At 42.4% G+C, this 25,348-nt stretch overlaps 1 protein-coding gene across 3 annotated transcripts in view; it reads left to right on the forward strand.

The window, feature by feature from the left end:
* Positions 1–25,348, forward strand: part of FBXL13 (F-box and leucine rich repeat protein 13) — a 201,209-nt gene that overhangs the window by 56,403 nt on the left and 119,458 nt on the right. For all 3 annotated transcript variants that reach the window (XM_030555490.1, XM_030555572.1, XM_030555656.1), the window contains exons 8-9: positions 6,101–6,196; positions 9,568–9,703. In XM_030555490.1, the coding sequence (XP_030411350.1) occupies positions 6,101–6,196; positions 9,568–9,703 (232 nt within the window). The remainder of the gene's footprint in view (positions 1–6,100; positions 6,197–9,567; positions 9,704–25,348) is intronic.

Below are 25,348 nucleotides of genomic sequence, written 5' to 3' on the forward strand. Positions count from 1 at the left end.
GCATACCACTCCATTGACACAGGTAATGCTCACCCCATTAGAACCCCACCCTACCGGGTGTCTCCTCACGCCCAAGCTGCTATAGAATGGGAGATCCAAAACATGCTACAGATTGGTATAATCCGCTCATCTACCAGTGCATGGGCATCTCCAGTTGTTCTGGTACCCAAACCAGATGGGAAAATACACTTTTGCGTGGACTACCATAAGCTAAATGCGGTAACTCGTCCGGACAACTATCCAATGCCACGCACCGATGAGCTATTGGAGAAGTTGGGACGTGCCCAGTTCATCTCTACAATAGACTTAACCAAGGGGTACTGGCAAGTACCGCTAGATGAACCTGCCAAGGAAAGGTCAGCATTCATCACCCATGCGGGGGTGTATGAATTTAATATCCTTCCTTTCGGGCTTCGAAATGCACCCGCCACCTTCCAGAGGCTGGTAGATGGTCTACTAGCAGGACTGGGAGAATATGCAGTTGCCTACCTCGATGATGTGGCCATTTTTTCAGACTCCTGGCCCGAACACCTGCTACCCCTGGAAAAGGTCTTTGAGCGCATCAGGGAGGCCGGACTAACTGTTAAGGCCAAAAAGTGTCAAATAGGCCAAAACAGAGTGACTTACCTGGGGCAGCAGGTGGGTCGAGGAACCGTAAACTCCCTACAGGCCAAGGTGGATGCTATCCAAAAGTGGCCTGTCCCAAAGTCAAAGAAACAAGTTCAATCCTTCTTAGGCTTGGCCGGGTACTACAGGCGATTTGTACCGCACTACAGCCAAATCGCTGCCCCACTAACCGACCTGACCAAAAAGACCCAGCCAAATGCAATTAAGTGAACTAATAAGTGTCAAAAGGCCTTTACCCAACTTAAGGCAACGCTCATGTCTGACCCTGTGCTCAGGGCCCCTGACTTTGACAAGCCATTCCTAGTAACCACGGATGCATCTAAGCGTCGTATAGAAGCAGTTCTCATGCAAAAAGCAACGGATCACAACTTCCATCCTGTCGTGTTTCTCAGCAAGAAACTGTCTAAGAGGAAAAGTCACTGGTCAGTCAGTTAAAAGGAATGCTATGCCATTGTGTATGCCCTGGAAAAGCTACGCCCATATGTCTGTGGATGGCGGTTCCAGCTACAAACTGACCATGCTGCGCTAAAGTGGCTTCATACTGCCAAGGGGAACAACAAAAAACTTCTTCGTTGGAGTTTAGCTCCCCAAGATTTTAATTTTGAAATTAGGCACATCTCAGGAGCTTCTAACAAAGTAGCTGATGCACTCTCCCGTGAGAGTTTCCTAGAATCCAGTAGTTAAAAAGTGTTCTTAACATGTAAAAGTCTGTCAGTTATATACTTAGTGGTTAATGTAAAGGTGCATGTGTTGTATTACTCTGTTTATTTTAAAGTTCTAGGAGGAAATCGCCGCCAGTGAGCTTCCCCACTGTCTGCAATTTGGGGGGCGTGTCATAAACAGATAGCTAAGGGTTAATGTCTCTTTCACCTGGAGAGGAGTAACCTGAAACACCTGACCAGAGGACCAATCAGGAAACAAGACTTTTTCAAATCTGGGTGGAGGGAAGTTTTGGGTGTGAGTTCTTTGTTCTTTGTCTTGTGCCTGTACTCTCTTGGCTATGAGAGGATTTTTCTGTCTCCTGCTTTCTAATCTTCTGTTTCCAAGTTGTGAGTACAAAGAGATAAGACAGTGGTTTATACTGGTTTTTTTCTTTTGTATTTACATGTGTGTAGTTGCTGGAGTGTTTTAAATTGTGTTCTTTTGAATAAGGCTGTTTATTCATATTTCTTTTAAGCAATTGACCCTGTATTTGTCACCTTAATACAGAGAGACCATTTTTATGTATTTTTCTTTCTTTTTACATAAAGCTTTCTTTTTAGACCTGTTGAGGTTTTTCTTAGTGGGGAACTCCGGGAATTGAGTCTGTAGCTCACCAGGAATTGGTGGGAGGAAAAAGTCAGGGGGAAATCTGTGTGTGTTAGATTTACAAGCCTGACTTTGCATACCCTCTGGGTGCAGAGGGAAGTACTTGTGTTTCCAGGACTGGAAATAAGGAGGGTGGAATCCCTCTGTTTAAATTCACGGAGCTTGCTTCTGTATATCTCTCCAGGAACCCAGGGAGGGAACACCTGGAGGGGGGAAGGGAAATGGTTTATTCCCCTTTGTTGTGAGACTCAAGGAATTTGGGTCTTTGGAGTCCCCAGGGAAGGTTTTTGGGGGGACCAGAGTGCCTCAAAACACTCTAATTTTTTGGGTGGTGGCAGCTTTACCAGGTCCAAGCTGGTAACTAAGCTTGGAGATTTTCATGCTAACACCCATATTTTGGACGCTAAGGTCCAAATCTGGAAATATGTTATGACAGGCCTATAGGTCACGGAAGGGACAGCTAGAGCCTTCACAATGTACTCCCCCTTGTCTCTGAATCCGTGAAGCGCCTTCACACATAATATGCAGCAGTTGGAACTGTGTAGACTTTAGAAGAATGGGATGACAGATCTGAGTATCAGCTACAGAACTCACTATACACTATGCTTCTTAGGAAACTGGTAGATATGCCAGAGGAAATATGCATGAGCATTAATGCTGTTGATGCTATTTTTTGCCTTCTATTGGACTCTTCCCCCTAGAAAGAAGCCAATACACTATGTTTAAAGTCTGTTTTGTTTAGGTGTTTTTTGAGTTACTGGTGAGCAAATCATTCAAACAAACAAACTGAAAAACAAGAATAAAACCACACAAAAAACCCCACAACAGAATAGTCCATTTTTCACTGTCTGATAACTCAAAAACTGCTGAAGAGATTTTCTTTTTTCCTTTTTTTTTAAATCACTTCTGGGTTAATAGCCAGCATAGCAAGTTTAAGTCATAAAGGAGGAATGTTCAGAATGTTGTAAATGAAAACAAGGTTGTAATAAAACTCCATGCCTAATCTTAATTACAGCGTTTGCTGCTGGAGATCCATCATGCAGCTACCCAAATCAACTAATCAGTTAGGTTGGACAGCATTCTTCTTTGGTACTGAGATTATGTTTAATTAATAGATGCAGAACTGATAAATAAGAGTTGCATCCTCAGAAGTACAAATCTCATGCAGCATGTTCTCATTTTAAAAATTAATATCCATATAAAGATCCTGATTCAGGAAAGCAGCCATATTCAGGACAATTTAAGCATGTTCCTAAAGTGAAGTGTGCATATATGTGCTGTCCTGAATAGGGCATAGACTTAAGTACATGCTTAAGTGTTTTCCTGAATTGGAGCTTGATAGATCTGGCTCCAAGTGGACTGTGGGCAAACTTGGTGGGCTGGGAAGATACTTGCCTGCAGTCTATGGTAATGATTGTCTCAGATATAGAACTGCTTGTCTGGGTTTGTTTATGTTTGCTCTTTTGAAATGTTAACTCTTTAGGGTTTTAGTAGGTTTTTAGATTCTCCTAGACGCTGACCTCTTTCAACTCCCACTTAATGTCAATGGGAGTTGGAAGTGCTGAGAATCAGGCCCTTTACGATAGGATTTGATTTTTAATTCGTTAAATTCAAGGGATTATAAAGAAATAATTGAAAAACTGCTATAAAGGTAATTCAAAGTAGGATTCAAGGTTTTTGCTCTACCTATGGAGACCTTAATGGTTTAGGCCGGGGTTACCTGAGGGATCACCTCTTTCTCCATGATTTACTGCCACAGTAAAGATCAGCAGAGGTGCTGAAGGAGGAGTTCCCTCAGTATTAACGATAGGGAACATCTGGTAGGGCATTGTCTGTGAGCAGTGCCGGTTGGAACTTGCTCCCACCTGGGTCCACCAGAGTCTGGATTTGTGAATCTTCTGAACATGTTGCAAAACCCGTCTTTTCCCCTCTTTTGTTAATGCTGTTAAGGAGAGTGTAAATTGAGGTGGATATATTTATGGACAGTCCTTTGTCTATGTTTAGACTGTAAATTAAATTTTGTGGGCTAGGCACCAGGAGCACTGAATAGTGTAGCCTTTTATTTTATTTTATTAGGAATAGATTTAGTTATGTTATCTTACACCATTGTGGCTCTGGTGGCTACAGTTTCAATATCAACAGAGTGAAAGTCACCTCTGTTACTTGTCTCAGATTTAGAGACTCTAGCAACACATGAAGACCAACAATAGTGACCACACATACATTCACAAGTACATCTAGTCTGTTTTACAAGTTTTATTAATCACAAGCAAGATTATGATTACCTAAGCACACATAAATTGTACAAATACCAACACACAAGTTATAAATATAGTCATACTCACATTCTCGAAGATATTCTTAGTTTGTGATGGATTCCTCACCAACTGATCATCAATAAAGGGGTGATTCCTGTTGGGGTTTTGCCCCTAGGCATTCCATTTTTACCTAACCAAGGAGCCCTTTTTTATTTTGTGATTCTGACTACACTTAACATTCTACATATGTTCATGAAAATATCAACTCTCTTTTCCCTTATCTGTATTTTCAGACCCCATGAGGATTTGGGTGCCCCATTTTTCATTGTTTGTCATTCCTCTTGTACTTATTAGCATTTATGCACAACATGTACCCAGTGGTCAGGACAGACATTTGAAAAGATGTTACAATAAGGCAGGGGTTCTCAAGCTTCATTGCATCGCGACCTCCTCCGACAACAAAAATTACAACACAACCCCAGGAGGGGGGACGGAGCCTGCCTGAGCCCTGCCGCTCGAGTTGGGGGTGCAAAGCTCCAGGCAGGAGGCCTGTAACCTGAGCCCCGCCACCCAGGGCTGACGCCCTAGGTCTTCATCTTTGGCCGCAGGCAGTGGGGCTCAGGCTTTGGCACGAGGCCCAGCAAGTCTAACACCAGTCCTGGTGACCCCCAGTTTGAGAACTGCTGCAATAAGGTGTCTTGTGATCTTGAACAATACATTGTGATTGGTTTTCCACAACATCATTTATTGGCACATCTTTATAGTAGTCTTGTGATCTTTACTGGCATAGGGTTACTCTTCAGTCACTTACTTATGTCAAGCTTTCTTAAGCCTATGGCCTAGTGTGGCTAAGCTTGAAATCTTATAGGCCTCAGTCTGTAGGTCTTGTGTTTCAGCCATGCTTTACTTATATAACCTAATGCAAACTTACCAATCCTAAATACTTATTAATATTATACTTCTATAATCCTACAACTTAAATCTGTTTAGCATAGGTTGATTATGTATGACATAGCATATGAGTTAATCATAACATCATGCAGCACATGAATCAATGGATGATAAAATAAACTAATTGGCTACAATGGGTGCCTAGAGATGGATTTTAAAATGTAAAGAAAAAAAAAAGCTCTGTACTGATCTGGGAAATGTAATGAATCCATCTATGTATATATGGACTCTTTTTAAGTTTTCAGTTCTAGTATGTCACTTCATATTTAAAAAGAGAATATGCTAGTGCTGAAATCTATATTCAGTTTAATCACATCTCCCTTATGTTCTAGGAGAAGTAACTAACTGCAGGCAGAGGACAAGCTGCTTCTCGAAAGAGATTATTCTAAGTTGCTACTCTCAAAATGTTTGTGGAGATGAAATCTTTGGGAAGCAATAATGTAAAAGGAATGTGGAAAAGAAAATTCACAATGATATCTCTAGGATACAGATTGTAACCAAATCAGTTATCTTTTGGAGCCTACCAACATAGCGCATCGAGCAATATCAGGCTCTTTACAGAGATCTGTGGGGTAAATTTCATAGCAAACTTTGGCTAGGCCTGTGAAAGGTGCTACAGACAAGGAGATCTGATTTCTCGTTCCTGTGACTCCTTTAAAAATCTTCCTCTCAGGACTCAGTTAGCTGAGAAAACTGGTCCCTTGATTGCTATATCAGGCACTTGGTCATAAGTGGCTGTATAATGTCTTATCTGACTTCACATGGCTCTAGAGGGGAAAGTAGATCCTACTTCAGCATAACATACTTCAGTCATATAAAATAGCTGACAGAAGCATTTTAAGTCTGTTGTTTTGGGTTGGTAAATGAATATTGTCTTTTTTTTTTTTTTTTTAAAGTCTAATGGTATTTCTTAAGCAATATTTTCTATTTTCATACATTCTGTTTTTCTATCCTAGATCTTCCATTATATCAACTTAATTGATCTGGCAAGATGTGCTCAAGTTAGCCGAACCTGGATGTTGCTAACACAGGCTAGTTCAATATGGACTGATGTAAGTAAGACTACTTGCAACTATGATATAATAAGAGGTTTAATGTTTTACTTCAATTTTATGTAAAAAAAATGAGGATAAACCAGCTAGTAGGTTACTTTTTAAAAAATTATAAGGACCTGGGGTGAAATCCTGATGCCACTGAAGTAAATGGCAAAATTCCTTTTAATTTCAATATACCTAGGATTTCACCTCTCTTCTCAATTATATAAATATAAATTAGGAGTAAATCCAGTGAAATCAATTATGTTACATCACTATAAAACAGGTGTAAGTGAAAGGAGAATCAGACACTATGTATATATTTACACCTTGAATTCATTGTAGGTATAAAAATATCAGATCCTTATACTTATACAATTTGTATTCATTCAGTGAGTTTGTGTCTGAATTTCTTACATTCAGGACATGATCTATACATTTGTCATTTTAAAATGAGGAATAGTCAACTACTACTGACTATCAAAATATAATTAAGTATGATTTAAGGAAACTAAACACTGAAATCCAAAATAATAATCCAGAAACTGAAGGCTAAAATCCAAATAATAATAAAATATATCTTGCTATCATAACTAAAAGAATGGTCAAGTGATGAACATGGTATAGAATGTTTTGTTTATTGTCATTGAACATTAGATGAAAATTACAATTTAAAGTTTTGCTTGTCTGCCACTAGAACACTGACAGTAATAACAGACACTCTGAAGATAGATTTTATTATTCTTCAGTAAAAATAACACTTACTCCATTCTGGAAACTGCAAAAGAGAGTATTTGTAACAAATTCTAAAGTCACATGTACTCTGTCTCACAAAATTCTGAACCTTCTGGTTATTTCAGGAACATCAGGTTATTTATTTCAAATGATATTCAGTGTCATTGTCTGAAAAAATACATACATGTGGATAATCTGTTTGTAATGTGTATATATCATTTTGTCTAATCTTATCAAACCATCAAAAAGTTAAGAAAGAAGCAATCATCATTAACATCTCCTCTTTGTGCAAGATAATAAGTACTGTAGGAAGAAGAGAAGTAATTTTAATGAAACCATTTTCAAGTATCGGAAATATTAGGAGGTCTCACAGATCCTTTCTCAACATAAGAGCAGTAAGCACTTCTGTAGTAATGGATTTCAGAGTAGCAGCCGTGTTAGTCTGTATCCGCAAAAAGAGCAGGTGTACTTGTGGCATCACAGAGACTAACAAATTACTTGAGTATAAGCTTTCGTGGGCTACAGCTCACTTCTTCAGATGCATAGAATGGAACATATGGTAAGAAGATATATATACATACAGAGAACGTGAAAAGGTGTATGTTGCCATACCAACTCTAAGAGGCTAATTAATTAAGATGAGCTATTATCAGCAGGAGGAAAAAAAAACATTTGTAGTGATAATCAAGATGGCCCCATTCCAGACAGTTGACAAAAAGGTGTGAGGATACTTAACAAGGGGAAATAGTTTCAATTTGTGTAATGACCCAGCCGCTGCCAGTCTATATTCAAGCCCAAGTTAATGGTATCTAGTTTGCAAATTAATTCTAGTTCAGCAGTTTCTCGTTGGAGTCTGTTTTTGAAGCTTTTCTGTTGCAAAATTGCCACCTTTAAGTCTGTTACTGAGTGACTAGAGAGGTTGAAGTGTTCTCCTACTGGTTTTTGAATGTTATGATTCCTGATGTCAGATTTGTGTCCATTTATTCTTTTGCGCAGAGACTGTCCGGTTTGGCCAATGTACGTGGCAGGGGGGCATCTACCGATGTGATATATGCCATCATGTGCCAGCAACGCCCCTCTGCCATGTACATGGTAGCTTTTATCTTTATAATGACGCACAGAAAAATTAAGTGACTTGAGCATGATCTCTTAGAGTGAAATCCTGCTCCTAATGAAGTCAGTGGCAAAACTTTGTTGACCTCAGTATAAGAACTGCTAGGCCCTCCATGAGACTCCCAATCCTGTGCTCTAACCATTAACCTACTCTCGCCCTCCTTCTGAATTAAAATAACGGTGATTGCTCTTAATAATGATTGAAATAGAGCACATATGGCATAAAATGTAAAATAGATAGATTTAGTACGGTGGATGTAACATAAGTTGTCCTTTTAAAGGTGACCTGCAAAGGAAAGGTATGTTTGTGATCTTTCTTGTTTTTTTATTAAGAACAAGTTTAAAGAAGGCTTTAATATTCATTTTTTTATCTTAAAAAAGGAGGGATTTTTAGATGGTTTTTGTCGTTAGAAATATCTGGTCTTGACTTTCCCGTGTTTCCTAGAAGACTCCTTAGTCAGACTGTTTGAAACTCTTTTCTCATTTTTTTTGTTAACACATATTTAACTCGGAGTTTTAACTCTCCAGGGAGTGAGTGGGAAGGAAGATTAAAGATCCACCCATGCCTAGTTCTTCAGCTTATCTTGGGTCCAGGCAGAGGTGAAAGTAAGCTGGTATGGTCCGGTACAGCGTACTGGCAAGAGCCGGTACACTGCTGACCGCACTGGCAAGGGGCAGCTTCCCCAAGTTGGCAATTTAAAGGGCTTGGGGTTCCTGGTAGCATCCAGAGCCCCGGGCCCTTTAAATCGCCGCAGAACCTCGCTGCCATAGCTGTGGGGCTCTGACCACGACTTAGAGGGCCAGGGGCTCCACTGCGGTAGCGACACCTGGAGCCCTCGGCCCTTTAAATTGCCGCCAGAGCCCTGCTGCTGGATCCTTTGGGCTCCTGGCCGCCGCTGCACCTACTTCTCCTGCCGGAGCCCTAGGCCCTTTCAATATTGATTTAAAGGGCCTGGGATTTTAAAGCCCCCGCTCTTCTGGTTGGGACCCCACCCCTTCTGGTTGAGGCCCTGCCCCTGCTCAGGACTCCAGCGTACCAGTGAGTCCATTAAGTTACTTTCACTCCTGGGTCCAGGTGTCTAATCATTCAGCAAAAGAGGGAAGACAAAACTTTATATTCCTGATATATCTAAGGTTAAAAGTTAATCTTAAAAAAAATCATTTACAATAATTTAGGTCTTTAGATAACATAAAGGAAAAATCAAAAATGGGAAAAGCCAATAGTTAATTTTTTCTTTGTTGGTCACTTACATATGTGTCCTCCTTGTGGATTGGTCAGTATGCCAGCCTGGTCATAATAAAGTTTAGGCCTCAATCCTGCACACACTTATGCACATATTTAACTTCATGCATGTGAGTATTCTTAATAAACTGTACTAGACTACTTGTATGTAAATCTGAGAATGTGTTTCAGCATTTGCATGATCAAAGTCTTAGATTGTACAGCAAATTTCTAACACTTAGTACTTTTAATAATTTTGTCTATTTTGTATGTATAACATTCTTTGATATCTGATATCTGCATTGTTTAATTTGTTTAGATTGATTTTTCTTCAGTAAAGCACAAGATGCAGGACAAAACACTAATAAATATTCTGAAGAAGTGGCGTCCTTATGTGGTACGTTTGAATCTTCGTGGTTGTTCTTCTCTTCACTGGCCAAGCTTTAAAAGTATTAGTAAGTATTTTAATATTTTTTAGTTCAGTCTCTTCATTTCCCTCTCACTTGCATCTTTTTCTTTTATTAGATGCCTCTCTCTATCACTAGTTTTTTTCTGCTTTGCAGCATATGAGCTTCCCTACAACTCCAGCCATGGCAAAGCATAATGAATATGGGTTTAGTAGGCTCCTTTAAATTGCTTTTCTCCACTACTCCCAGTTTCTAGGCACTATAATAGCCTTTTAGCTTATCAGTATTAGAGTTGTATAGAATAACTTTTATTGTGTTGGAGATACTGTGAATATAGTTTGACAAATGAGGCTGGAATGCAAACTTGTGCTTAAATGTACATGCCAGAACCCAACTGCACTGAGGTAATTATAACAGCATTCAGATGTACACAATACTGTGATGATGTATTCTCATTTAAAGTTGAAGTCACAATATTCAATGTCTGGGAAATCTTGATTTCCAGCATCAAAGGGTTAAAAATGGAGGCCGAGAACACACTAATGAAGACTTGTCCAGTTTTTTATGTATAGGACACTGTAAGAAAAATTATAACCGTACACGCCTGCCAATAATGCAAAATAAAACAGTAACTTCCTTAGTGCCTGTTTAAATATTTCTTGCTATGGTGCTCTGTGGTGCCACACTGCAGGGCAACTGCACCTGCATTCCCCCTCATGGCCCACCCAGATACTTAAACTTAATTCAATAAAGTCTTCCAAGGATAAGCAGGAAACTGCCATGTCTGTTATATATGGAAACCCACAGAAGACCATGAAAACAATGTTTTGAGGCTAAGGTGGGCTTCAGCAGAACAAAAACTAACTGAACGGATTTTAAAAAATTGCATCTGGCCACGTATAATATTCCTAACTGCAAAAGTGCAAAAATCATGAGTGATCCTCAAAAATCATGCTGATAAAAATATAAAATTTCTTGGTCTTTCTTTTGATTTTTGAATTCCCCCTGCCCACCTATGTCTGTATGACACTTAGTTGCCATCTTTCAAATTTATAGTGAGTAAGGTAATTTTGGCCTCTGTTGCAGGAGCTTCTACTGGGGAATCAAAATAAAATTGAGCACACAGTCCCCACCGAGACTGAGGAGCTTCAGTTAGAGAATTGGAAATTGTATGTGCTTTTGTCTATTGTGAAGAGCTAGAAATCAGGACCGTGTAGTGAATTAAGCTGTTGTCTATAGCACCTTGGTCTCACTTGTTCAGGAATTTGGAAGGTGTGTAATCAATTAAGGAGGGGATTACAGAAAGAGAAAAGATGATCTTCTGTTTAAGGAAGTTGAATGCCGGCCTGGAAAATGGATTCTATTTCTTCCTCTACATCAGAGTTCCTGTGTGATGCTGAGCAAGTTGCTTACACCAATATTTTTAGTGCTTGCCACTAATTGCATGTTCTTTTGATTTGCGGAAGTGCTGAGCACTCACAACTGCAATGGAAGTCAACTGGAGCTACTCATTAAAGTGCTAGGTACTCTGAAAAATGAGGTCCTAGGTGACTTCAGTTGGACACCCAACAAAATTAGTGGACATTTTTGACAATTTGGGCTTTAATCAGCTCTACATCTGTAAAACAGGGATAAAAATGCTACCTATACTCACAGCGGTATTGTGAACATTAATAAATTTATGTTTGTGAAGTACTTGGATGCTATGGTGACAGCACCATAGAAATGCCCAGAAGGAACTTATTAGTTCTGTATTCAGTGTAGGGTTTGGATGGTGTATGGTCTAAGGTCACAGTGAGTATTGAATAAATATCCATGCACTGTAGAAAAATGAGTATGTGATCTTGTAATTAAAGATTGTATTGTGATTAGGGCTGTGGGTTTGTCATGGAGGTCACTGATTCCATGAATTTCTGGGACCTCCGTGACTTCCGCAGTGGCCAGTGCGATAGGCCCGGGGGCTGTCTGAGCAGCTCAGAGAGCCCTTGGGCCAGCCACATCGGACACTGCTGGGGCAGTCTTGGGCCACCACGCCCACCTCCCTCAGCAGCAGTAGGAGCTTGGTTGTGGGAGGGAGATCAGGGCAGGGGTTTGGGGCACGGGATGGAGTAAGGGCTCTGTTCGGCTTTTACCTCGAGGGGCTCCATGGAAGCAGCAACTCCCCTTCCCTCAGCTGTGGAGGAGTGTCCAGGCAGCTCTGCGCGCTGCCTTGGACTGCAGGCACCACCCCTGCAGCTCCCATTGGCTGCGGTACCCGGCTAATGGGAGCTGCGGAGCCAGCGCTTGAGGCAGAGGCAGCATGCAGAGCTGGAGCCAGGTAGGGAGTCTGCCATCCCCGCCAACCTGCAGCCCATGCACCAGCGGGGGTCCCAACCTGTGCACTGCCATCTGCCCCCCCCCCGTACCAGCAGGGGTCCCATGCTGCATGCCACTGCTCATCCCCCCCAGCACCCACAGTGCCCCCTGAGCCGCCCCCTATGCCTGAGTACCTGTGGCACCCCAGGCCACCCCTTTCTCCCCCTGAGATTTAATCAGGGGTATATAGTACAAGTCATGGACAGGTCATGGGTCGTGAGTTTTTGTTTACTGCCCATAACCTGTCCATGACTCTTACTAAAAATACCTATGCATAAAACATAGGCTTACTCATGAGGGAAATGGACAGGCACCTTTAAGTTTTGCATTTCCTAACTTTTGAGTACTTGACTTGGCAATCTTAATGTTCTTTTCACATACATTATTTATTTATTGGATCTCTGTATACAGAGCCTGGCACAAACAATGAGTAACCAATTGCTGACTGGGACATTACTGCAATATAAATTACTTGTCCGATAATCATATGGTATCTTAGAGCCCATCAGTAACTGAAGTCAGAGTCACAGCTATATGTCCAGGTATTGTTGCTATGATTAAAGGACTGTGAAATGCTATAGAGCCCAAACCAACTTGGCTCAACTTGGGAGGAACCTTTGAGCCTCTCAAGTCTTTTGGGTCATTTTATATTTATAGTTTTTATATCTGAAAGGAAATAAAGGATACTATATGGCCTCAATAAAAAAAAGCGAATGAGGGTGCTATCTGAGATATAATAATGAAACTTAGTATTTACAATGAAGATTACTTTGTCTTTAGAAGCTCCTAGAATATAAGTGCTTGGAGGTGTCCTGAAGCGTCTGGGAGTAGACTGATATAAGTAGCTCCTGAACTTAGTAGTCAGCACTTGCATTAGAAGCATTAGCTGAATCTTTCCTTTTACATCAGTGTCCTTAAAAGAACAACAAAATCTTAAATAATATATCTTTTTCTTGTACATACAGCAGCTCATGTTACAACCCATCAGTAATTAATCCAATCACTCTGCATTGCTAATCAAATCACTCTGTGTAAATCCAATGTTGTTTTGACATGCAGTTGCTCTCCCGCATGCTAGGCTATTTCGAGTGAAGTAATCACTAGCACTTTGGTCTGTAAAACTTTTGTCGATAAGAGTGTGAAAAAACCACCCCCCAACCGACGTAAGTTACACTGAAAGAAGTGCCGGTGTCCTTATAGTGGTGCATCTGCAGTGGTCCAACTGTGCCACTGTAAGATGTCTAGTGTAGACATAGTCTAACTCAAGTGCACTAACTTAAGCTACTGTTACAGTGAAGACAAGCCCTCAGAGAAGCACTTATAGCATGATCCTGAGAGAAAGCTACAAGACAGAGAACTTTTTGGGTAGAGTAGTGGCTGGAAAAAGAGTAAGAATATGAGCAAGGAAACTGTACCGTGTTGTTTGATTCCTGCCATGTTCAAGGAAACAGGTCTTTATCTATATTCTTTGTAAATAAACAGGATTGTGTCCACAAAATACTTGTCTGTTTCATTAACTTCTCCTCCTAGTGGAAACAACCCACAAGACTCTGACTAATTGCTAACCGCTTTGGTGTAATGGGGCCACAATTGTAATTGCCTGATATTTAATAATATATCTTATTTTGTATATCAAGTATGATCTCTGTTTACAATAAATAATACAATTTGAGTGAGCATTTTCAGTAAATTGTCTCCAACCTGTTCATGCTGGGAATCTAGATCCTGTCTCTTCATCCATATTTGTGGAAGGCCTCATTAGTAGCTTAATATTGTGGTTCCATTGTACTTGGGGCAAGATGTGAGGAGCTTGTAAGTAGGAGCCACACCCATTCATGTCACTGAATTTAGTTCTGTGGAGGCTGCTGTGCAGTGCAATTTGGGGGACAAGCATGGATTGCGGTTTATCTGGCCATTTCCCCTGCAGAACAAATAAAAGGAGCTAGTGCAGTCATTGGTGCTATATAGAATTTTAGTTTTTAAATAGTTCCAAAGCTTTAGTTTGCAAACTTGACACAATCTCCTGCAACAGTAGGTATAATGAAGCTAGGGATTCCATTAGAGCAGGGGTCGGCAACCTTTCAGAAGCGGTGTGCCGAGTCTCCATTTATTCACTCTAATTTAAGGTTTCGCTTGCCGGTAATACATTTTAATGTTTTTAGAAGGTCTCTTTCTATAAGTCTATAATAACTAAACTATTGTTGTATGTAAAGTAAATAAGGTTTTTAAAATGTTTAAGACGCTTCATTTAAAATTAAATTAAAATGCAGAGGCCCCCAGACCGGTGGCCAGGACCTGGGCAGTGTTAGTGCCGCTGAAAATCAGCTCATGTGCCGCCTTCGGCACACGTGCCATAGGTTGCCTACCTCTGCACTAGAGTTTTGCTACTTGGGATCTAGTCTCCCCTTAAAAACTAGATGATAACTTGAAGATTGGTTTCTGTTTATGAGCCCAAAGTACAATTATTACCAAGTTAATACTTATAAGCCTCAAGTAATTATGCTACAGTATTTGATGTATGTATATAACTAATACTGCAGTATCTTATGTGCCGTGCTGGGGAAGGGCCCATGGTCATGGTATGTATAAGTAACAATGACATAAGGCTCGGAGGCCAAATTTAGGTCCTTCATAGTAGCATCCTATGAAATGTTTCCAGTTCCACATGCAGGGTCAGTCAGGCAGAACTGCAGGGTCTCAATGCATGGATGAGACAATGGTATTGGGAGGAGGAATTTAGGCTTATTAGGAATTGGAGAATCTTTTGGGAAAGGACGAGCCTATACAGGAAGGACATGCTCCTCCTAAACCAAAATCGAATCAGATTGCTGGCATGTAAAATTAAAAAGGTTGTAGAAAAGTTTTTAAACTAAGGGCTGGGGGAAAGCCAACAGATGTGGAAGAGCATGCAGTTTGGGCGAAAACATCCCATAGGAATGAATTTGCTGAAGGGGGAACGCTATATATTAGTAAAGAAGATAGGATAGAAGTTGATAATGTACAGGTAGGAACTGAAGAGAAACAGCTGAACAAAACCCAATCCCATTCAGTTACATAACAACTAAATACTGACTCATTTTATAAGTGTTTTCATACAAGTGCTGTAAGTCTAAACACTAAGATGGGTGAATTTGAATGCCTAATATTAAACGAGGATATTGATATAATAGGTATCACTGAAACTTGGAATGATGATAATCAATGGACATAGTACTACAAACTATATAGGAATGACAGAGTAGGTTGCGTTCATGGGTATGTGGCATTTTAAAAAAAGTATATAGTCGAATACAGTAAAAATCTTAAATTAATCAAATTGTACCATAGAATCTCTGTGGATAGAAATTCCATGCTTGAATAATAAGAATATAGTAGTAGGAATATACTGCTGACCACCTGACCAGGATGGCGATTATGATTGTGAAATGCTCAGAGAGATTAAAGAGGCTAAAAAACAAAAAACCCAATGTCAATGTGGAATTTCAGCCAGCCCCATATTGACTGGGTATATGTCGCCTTAGGAAGGGATGCAAAGTTAAAATTTCTAAATACCGTTAAAGACTGCTTCTTGGAGCAGCTAGTCCTGGAACCCACAAGGGGAGGGGCAGTTGTTGATTTAGTTCTAAGTGGATCACAGGATGTGGTCCAAGAGGGGAATATAGCTGAACTGCTCAGTAATAGCAACCATAATGTAATTAAATTTAACATCCTTTAGGGGAGGAAATACCAAAGAAACCCTCTACAGTAGCATTTAACTTAAAAAAGGAGAACAAAATTGAGGAAGCTAGTTAAATTAAAAGGAACAGTCGCAAGAGTGGAATGCCTGCAAGCTGCATGGAAACTATTTAAAAACACCATAATAGAGGCTCAAACTAAATGTATACCCCAAATAAAAAAAGAGGACTAAAAAAGTGCCATTATGTCTAAATAACAGAGTAAAAGAAACAGAGGTAAAAAGGCATCCTTTAAAAATTGGAAGTCAAATCCTAGTGAGGAAAATAGAAAGAAGCATAAACTCTGGCAAGTCAAGTGTAAAAGTGTAATTAGGCATGCCAAAAAAGAATTTGAAGAGCAAATAGCAAAAGGCACAAAAACTAACAGCAGTTCTTTTTAAATACATCAGAAGCAGGAAGACTGCCAAGAAATCAGTGGTTCTACTGAGTGATCAAGGTGCTAAAGGAGCACTCCAGGAAGAAAAATCTGTTGCAGAGAAGCTCCGTAAATTCTCCAGAGGATGTGAGGGAGATTCGTACATCTGAGCCATTCTTTTTAGGTGACAGATCTAAGGAACTGTCCCAGATTGAGGTGTCAGTAGAGGATGTTTTGGAACAAATTGAAAAATGAAACAGTAATAAGATCCCAGAACCAGATGGTATTTACCCAGGAGTTCTGAAGGAACTCTAATATGAAATTGCACAGCTAACTGTGGTATGTAAACTGTTGCTTAAATCATCTTCTGTATCAAATTATTGGTGAATAGCTAATGTGATGCTGATTTTTAAAAAAAAAGTTTCAGAGGTAGTCCTGGCAGTTACAGGCCATTAAGCCTAACTTCAGTACAAAGCAAATTGGTTGAAATTGTAGTAAAGAATAGAATTATCAGATACATAGGATGAACACTATAGGATGGAGAGTCAGCATGGCTTTTGTAGAGGGAAACCATGCCTCACCAATAGATTAGAATTCTTCAAGTGTGTTAACAAGCATGTGGTCAATGGTGATCCAGTTGAAATAGTGTACTTGGACTTTCAGAAAGCCTTTGACAAGGTCTTATACCAAAGGCTCTTAAGCAAAATAAGGAGTCATGGCACCAGAGGGAAGGTCCTTTCATGGATTAGTAACTGGTTAAAAGATGGAAAACAAAGGGTAGGAATAAATTGTCAGTTTTCACAATGGAGAAAAGTAAATAGCAGTGTTCCCCAAAGATGTGTACTGGGACCTGTGCAATTTTACTTATTCATAAACGATTTGGAAAAAGGGGTGAACAATGAGATGTCAAAATCTGCAGATGATACAAAATTATCATAGAATCATAGAATATCAGGGTTGGAAGGGACCTCAGGAGGTCATCTAGTCCAACCCCTTGCTCAAAGTAGGACCAATCCCCAACAAATCATCCCACCCAGGGCTTTGTCAAGCCTGCCCTTAAAAACCTCTAAGGAAGGAGATGCCACTACCTCCCTAGATAACCCTACATAAATAGTTAAGTCCAAAGCTGACCACTAAGAGTTACAAAGGGATCTCACACAACCGGGTGATTAGGCAACAAAATGGCAGACGAAATTCATTGTTGATAAATGCAAAGAATTGCACGTTGGAAAACTTAATCCCAACTGTACGTACAAAATGATGAAGTTAGCTGTTACCACTCAAGAAAGATCTTGGAGTCATCATGGATAATTCCCTGAAAACATCTTCTCAGTGTACAGCAGCTGGCAAAAAAGCTAACAATGTTAGGAGCCATTAGGAAAGGGATAGATAATAAGACAGAAAATATCATAATGCCACCATATAAATCCATATAGTATGCCCATACCTTGAATACTGCATGCAGTTCTAGTCACCCCATTTTTAAAAAAATACCATATATTATAATTGGAAAAGGTGCAGAGAAGAGCATAAAAATTATTAGGGATATGGAACAGCTTTCATACAAGGAGAGATTAATAATACTGGGACTGTTCAGTTTAGAAAAGATATGACTAAGGCTGCGCTGCCCTGAAGATAAGGGCAGCCCCACAGACTCTGGCCACTAGGCTGCACTACCATGAAGATAAGGGCAGCCCCACAGATTCGGGTCACTATAGACAGTGGTTGCTAGACCTCACGGGCCCGAAGATGAGGAGCCACTGTCACTGAAAAGGGGTGATCCCCACTTTCCTCCTCCTGATGGCCTGATACCCCATGGCATCCTCTGAAAGGGAATGTCACAATCATAGAGGATCATGTAATTAAAAAACACACAAGGGAGCTGAATTAAGGTTGCATGGGCACCCTGAATTCTGGCATTTCCTAACTTTTATGTGTAATTTTTAGGTTTTTTTAAAAAAGCAAACTGAAAAAACAGAAATTCCTGTATGTGACATCATATTGACACCTACATGAGTCAACTGCAGGGTTGGAACCTTTAGATCAGGAGTAGTCAAATATTTTTTGTCAAGGTCCAAATTTCTTGGTAAAGGTATAGTCAAGGTCCAGACTGCAGAGAAATATTTTTCACATCTCAGTAACAATAATGATAATAATTAGAGCTGTCAAGAGATTAAAAAACTTAATTGCAATTAATCGCACTGTTAAACAATGATAGAATACCATTCATGTAAATATTTTTGGATGTTTTCTACATTTTCAAATATATTGATTTCAGTTACAACACAGAATACAAAGTGTGCAGTGCTCACTTTATATTTATTTTTGATTACAAGTATTTTCACTGTAAAAGAGCAAAAGAAATAGTATTTTTCACAATGCTCATACAAGTACTGTAGTGCAATCTCTTTGTCATGAAAATTGAACTTATACGTGTAGAATTATGTACAAAAAACCTGTATTCAAAAATAAAACAATGTAAAATTTTAGAGCCTGCAAGTTCTCCCAGTCGTACTTCTTATTCAGCCAATTGCTCAGACAAACCAGTTTGTTTACATTTGCAGGAAATAATATTGTTGGATTCTTGTTTACAATGTCACCTGAAAGTGTGAACAGGTGTTCTCATAGCATTGTTGTAGCCAGTGTTGTGGGGACTTATCCTCCCTACTCTGATGGAGTGCGGCGCTGGACCGGGGTTGTGTCCGGGCTCTTCGCGTGGAGCTGCCGCCTCCTCGCTGCCTCCTTGCTTCCCCCCGGGCCGGTCTCTCTGCTGCCGCCGTCCGGGAGAGGAGGCGAGCGGCTCGGGCCGCGGCCCCTGCTCCTCGCTCCCTCTCATGCGCTCTGACGCCGGGCGCTGCTGGGGCCCCGGCCGGGCAGCGCGGGGAGCCCAGGCGGCCGGGCTCAGCGCCGCTCCCGCTCTGGTCTTGGGTATGTGTGGGTCTCTGCGCGGGGCGCTCCGCGGGCAGAGGTGGGCGGCAGCTGCCACACGTGAGTGTCCGTTGCCTCCTCAGCTGGAGTCCTGTGGCTATGGCTGGGGGGGCTGGTCCGAGCCGCTTGTTTTCTGTGTTTCACACAGAGCGATTGGTTCAGGAGAAGAGAGGGGAAGAGGCTGTAGATCATTCTTTGTGTGGTCGGGGATTGCGTTGTTGCGGTTGGCCAATCGCGTGATTAGAGGCATGGTAAGCGCGTGATTTTTCTTTCTGTCCAATTAGATTGCTAGCATGTATGATGTTAGCCCACATGATTGGTTCTTATGTAACCAGACTTAACTATATAAGGAGGTAGTGGAAAAGAATAAAGGTGATTCCTGACTTGTTTGCAACTGTGTTGACTGTGTGAATTTTCTTCGCTCCGCATGAGATACCACAATTGGTGACCCCGACGTGATCCGATCTGGCAGGACCTGGTCGGCGCACTCGAGAGAAGAAAAGCGGAGGTAGCGGCTGCGGCAGGAGGTACCGAAGGAAGATCGGCTCCTGGTCATCCGAGAGAGACGGTTGTGAGCTCACAGGTGAGCGGTCGCGCATATTGTAAAAGGAAATATGGGTTCCGCTTTGTCAGCGGAGGAAAAAACGGTGCATGACTTTTTGTTATGCACTGCTGAGAAGCAGGGAGAAAAGATTCCCTCCGACGCGCTGTCCCAGTTGTTGAAGTGGGGACAAAGGCGCGGGTTTTTTATTACCCCAAGTACTGTTTTGGAAACAGCCATTTGGGAACAGGTGGGATCTGAACTATGGGAGTCTGTCTCGCATGGCGACAAAGAAGCCCCATCCCTGAGCCAAATATGGCGCAAAACAAAAAGGGTTGTAGAGACACTCGCCGCGGAGGCAGAAGTGCAGGCGGCGGTTAATAATATTTTTCGGCGGAAAGAGGAGCCGCCCTGTGTGTTGCCGGTTGGCGCCCGAGAGTTCTTTGGGGAAGAAGAGACTGTAATTCCTCTAGCCCCCAGGGCGCCTGAAGTCGATCCTAGCACTGTCCTGCTCCCTCAGGATTCAGATGAATCCTTGGAAAAAATGGAAGCCATCAATGCAGGGACAGTTGAATTCCAGGAGAAGATCAGAAGGCAGGGTTATCAATTGCAAGAAATGTTAAATAAATTGTCCCAGATGGTCGGGGAGGACCATCCTCCGCAATCTCGTACATTAAAGACTCTGCACGAAATGTCTGAGCCGGGTTTGTCTAATTTTCAGAGAGCCTATAAGACTAAACCGCCCAATAAAACCCCACCCTCGAATGATGTTGTCACCCCCTGTCGTCGCTGCGGGCGTTGGGGGTGTAATGTGGAATGTACTGAGCGGGATAACCCCTTTGTGGGCAAACCGCGGGAACTTGGCCATCCCTTTATTAATAAGCCACCAACATATTCTTCTGATGATGTGGGTCCAGGGTCTCCGGATCCGGTGCGGCGGTGGCATGGGCTTATCAAGGAAGCCCACATAGAAGGAGAATTCTTACCTAATGCCTTCCCGGTTATTACACCAGACCCGAATAACCCTGCTAGGCGACAGTGGGCACCATTGGACTGAAAACTTGTCCGTGAGGCACAAAAATCAATAATGTCCTATGGCATGAATAATCCATATGTACAGTCCCTCATAGAGCAGGTGTTCATCGGACAAGCTATGTGCCCTTATGATTCGTTAAAGTTTGCTGACATGCTTCTAACACCCACTCAAAGGCTATTGTGGAAGGATAATTGGTCAAAGCGTGTGGAAATGGCTCTCATACGCAATATTGATTTGTCTGAGGACAATCCGCTGCATTATGCCACTCAGGATATGCTTATGGGAACTGGAGTTTATGCGGACCCGCAACGGCAAGCTCGTCTTGATCCTCGGATTTTACAACAGTCGCAGGGATTGGCCTTGGCCGCTTTTAAGAATGTACCTCAAATGGGTAAACCGATCCCACCGTACGCAAAAATTGTCCAGGATCCCTCAGAGCCTTATTCAACATTTCTTGATCGACTTAGAGAAGCAATAGACCGCTCCCCTAATTTGACGGCTGAAGCGAAGACAGCTGTTGGGCTCGATCTTGCTACACAAAATGCCAATGCTGTTTGTCGTCGTATCTTGGCTACCTTGCCAAAAACTGCTTCCCTGACAGAAATGGTGGAAGTTTGTAACAGAGCGTCGGTGTACGAGGAAACTGATAAAGCGGAAATACATGCAAAGGCTCAGCATCAGCGTTGGCAGTGGCCCTACGACCTTTGGTGAGGCCCAGTAAGCCTTCCCGCCCGTCGGGGGTTTGTTTTGCGTGCGGAAAGCCGGGGCATATGAAAAAGGACTGCCCAAGTAAAAATGTACGGGCAGGAACCGAAAATGCAACGAAGACTTTTGCAGGAACTTGTAACCGCTGTGATAAGTTTGGACACCGTGCGTCTGAATGTCGATCTCGTTTTAAAAAGGATGGCACACCGCTTCAGGGAATCGGGACGCGAAGCGCCCGCCGGGGGGGGCGCGAAGACACAAGAGTCCCCCAACCCCAAGCCGGTTGTTTGGAATACCTTACAGGAGCCACCCGAGGAAGTGCTGGAGTGGACTTGGCCACCGCAGCAGATGTAACATTAAAAGATGACAAAGTACAAATTGTTCCATCGGTAGTAAATGGCCCCTTGGGGTACGGACTTAGTGCTCTCTTAATTGGCCGCTCTTCTATGTCCAAGCAAGGGCTTTTTGTGCTACCTGGTCTTATCGATGCAGATTATACCGGGAATATCGGAATAATGGTCCGTGCCCTCTTCCCTCCAGTCAATATTGCAGCCGGCACTCGTATTGCCCAGTTAATTCCATTCCAAAGCTCCGTTCCAAAAACTAAACTGACAGAGCGTGGGTCCCATGGTTTTGGCTCTACAGATTCTCCACAGGTAGCCTTTGCCATGACAGTAACCCAACGTAAACCTTCATGGATGGTGCGTCTACAGGGCCCGGATGGCCGCCAGATCCGACATGAAGCCCTTTTAGACACTGGGGCCGATGTCACTGTTGTTCCGATTCAATTTTGGCCTGATACCTGGCCCCTGCAGGATGCTATGACCTCGGTTAGAGGTATTGGAGGGACCCAACCCACTCGCATCAGTACGTACTATATTACAATCTGTGATGACGAGGACCCTGCTACAACAGCAAAGGTGCGTCCTTACGTTCTTTCTGCTCCCGTCTGGCTGTTAGGCTGTGATTGCTTAAGTCAGTGGGGGGTTGTTTTACAAAACTCCCCTTTTGCTTAGCGGCCATTGAGGGGCGGCCGATCCTACAGTTGGAATGGTTAACTTCTACTCCGGTGTGGGTCGCTCAATGGCCGTTACCAGCTCACAAGCTCGCCCGTGTACAAGAATTGGTCCAAGAACAGCTCGAAAAGGGCCACCTCGAACCTTCTTTAAGCCCCTGGAACACTCCAATTTTCATTATTCCCAAAAAATCGGGAAAATGGCGTCTCTTGCATGATCTGCGGGCAATAAATGCGGTTATGAAAGACATGGGAGCCCTTCAGCCAGGCTTGCCTACTCCTACGATGCTCCCACGTGATTGGGCTCTACTTGTCATTGATTTAAAGGATTGTTTCTTTACAATTCCTCTTCATCCTGATGATAAGGATAAATTTGCTTTCTCGGTTCCTTCTGTGAACAAGGCCGAGCCCGCTCAACGATATCAATGGACAGTGCTTCCCCCAGGCATGAAAAACTCACCCACCATCTGCCAGCTTTATGTGGCCTGGGCGTTGCGGCCGCTCCGTCATGCACATCCCGAATGGCTTATCTACCATTACATGAATGACATTCTTTTTGCTGGAGCAACTCTTAATACTAAAACAGCCATCTTGAAAATTGCTTCTGTGTTACAATCTGCTGGCCTCACAATAGCCCCGGATAAAATTCAACGACAGGCGCCTTATTTTTATCTGGGCATGCGCATTACTAACTCTATTGTGCGACCTCAGAAATTAACTATTAATCTTACTGTTCGCAATTTACATGACGTCCAACGCCTGGTCGGAGACCTACAGTGGGTCCGTGGGCTTTGTGGCATTTCTAATGAGAACCTTGCTCCTCTTCTTCAACTTCTCAAAGAAGGCCGTGATCCAGCTGAACCTCGCTCCTTGCAACCACAACATGAAGTTGCCCTTCGCACTATTGCCAGTAAAGTCACGCTTCGGTATTCCGGCCGTGTTCTCCCGGGTTCACCTGTATCCCTAGCAATTCTTTCTAGAGATACCTCCCTGGAGGCGCTACTTTTTCAATGGCTCCCGGATTTACCTGATCCTCTCGTCGGACTCGAATGGATTTTTCCATCTTCTCAATTTTCCAAAACAGTTACCACTCGATTGGAAGCCATTGCATCACTTATTGTGACAGCCCGTTCCCGTACTGTTGCAATTACGGGCGCTGACCCTGATGTTATTTATGTGCCTTTTAATGCTTTGTTACTTTCCCACATTCTTGCTAATGATGTTTCTTTTGCTGTTGCTTTGTTAAGTTATACTGGTCGTCTTACCAATCATTATCCCTCTCATCGCCTTTTGTCAGTAACAATTCCCTTAGAAAAGGTGGTCATGCGACAATCTTCCCCTGTGCAAGGACTTACTGTATTTACTGATGCCAGTGGCAAGATAGCCCGCGCCGGCCTTCTGTGGCATACGGCCGGTGCTTGGCATCACGAGCTGGTCGTAGCTGAGGGATCTCTCCAAGTTTTGGAATTTCAAGCCATTATTCGTGCCTTTGTCAAGTGGCCCACCACCCCTCTTAATATTGTTAGTGATTCTCTTTATGCTGTGGGTGTGACATGTCGCTTGGAACGTTCTCTTCTGAGACAAGTGTCTAATTCTGTGCTGTGGCAAGCCCTTTTGCGACTTTGGCATTTACTTGATGCCCGTTCCTGCCCCTATTTTATTACTCATATTCGCAGTCATTCTGGTATTGTTGATGGTCTTGCCCAGGGCAACGCCATCGTTAACCAATTGGTTGGTTCAGTTCATGTCCCTGACTCCTTTGCTCAGGCTCGCCTTTCGCACGATTTTTTCCACCAATCTGCCCGTGCCTTAGCCCGACAGTTTAAGCTCCCTTTGGCTACCACTTGTGCCCTTGTGGCCTCATGTCCTAGTTGTCAACAGCATGTTGTACCCCCTTCCCTTGCCTCTGGTGTTAACCCTCGTGGTTTGTCCTCCTTACAAATTTGGCAAACAAATATTACCCTTTTTCCTAAGTTTGGCTCCCTTAAATATATTCACGTCACGGTGGACACCTTTTCAGGACTTTTGTGGGCTACAGCGTTAGCCAGTACTGGTTCTCGGGATGTTATTAAACATTGGCAGGTTTGCTTTGCTGTTATGGGCATTCCTGCTTCCATAAAAACGGACAATGGCGCTGGATATATTTCTCGTCGTACAGCTCGCTTTCTTTCCTTATGGGGAATTTCTCATGTTACCGGTGTCCCTGGCAATTCCACCGGCCAAGCTATTGTGAAACGCTTTCATGCCTCATTAAAGCTTCTTTTGTTAAAACAAAAAGGGAGAGTTGCCCCCGATGCTGATCCATTGTCCCGTACGCCCCATGCTCGCCTTTCAAAGGCTCTATATGTGCTTAATTGGTTACAGGTAGGAACCCATAATGTCCCACCAGTTACGCGACATATCGCTGGTGCTATGGGCCAAGATTGCCAATTGCCCCGCCCACAGGTCCGATGGTTTAATTATACAGATCAAAAATGGCAAGGTCCTGTGGATTTATTAACATGGGGAAGGGGCTATGCCTGTGTTTCTACTACTACAGGTCCCAGATGGATCCCTGCGAAGTGGGTTCAACCGTGGCTCACCCAGCGACGTGATAAGCAACCACACGATCCCAATATAGAAGCGGCAAACGACGATACCATCCCGGATCTACGCTTCCTCTTTCCTGACTTTAATTAGAAACTTGTAATTATTAGTTAAGTTGTAAGATGTAGATAGTATACGTTGTGCAGTTTTGTAAAATCGAGCAACTATTGATTATAGAATAATGTGTATAACCTCACCCAGGGATAGAATCCTCCCTGGGATTGGCTTAATAGTTTTGGTTAACCAACTTGGTATACTTCACTATTACATGCTAAATTGTATCTATTAATGATTGTATTGCTTTTCTTGTTTTGCTCCTTGTTTTGTTTATATATTATGACAAAGTCTTATGCGCATTGCCACGGCCTTGTTTGAAAAGAAAGGGGGAGGTGTGGGGACTTATCCTCCCTACTCTGATGGAGTGCGGCGCTGGACCGG

Source organism: Gopherus evgoodei, chromosome 1, assembly GCF_007399415.2.
Source record: "Gopherus evgoodei ecotype Sinaloan lineage chromosome 1, rGopEvg1_v1.p, whole genome shotgun sequence".
Taxonomy (NCBI): domain Eukaryota; kingdom Metazoa; phylum Chordata; order Testudines; family Testudinidae; genus Gopherus; species Gopherus evgoodei.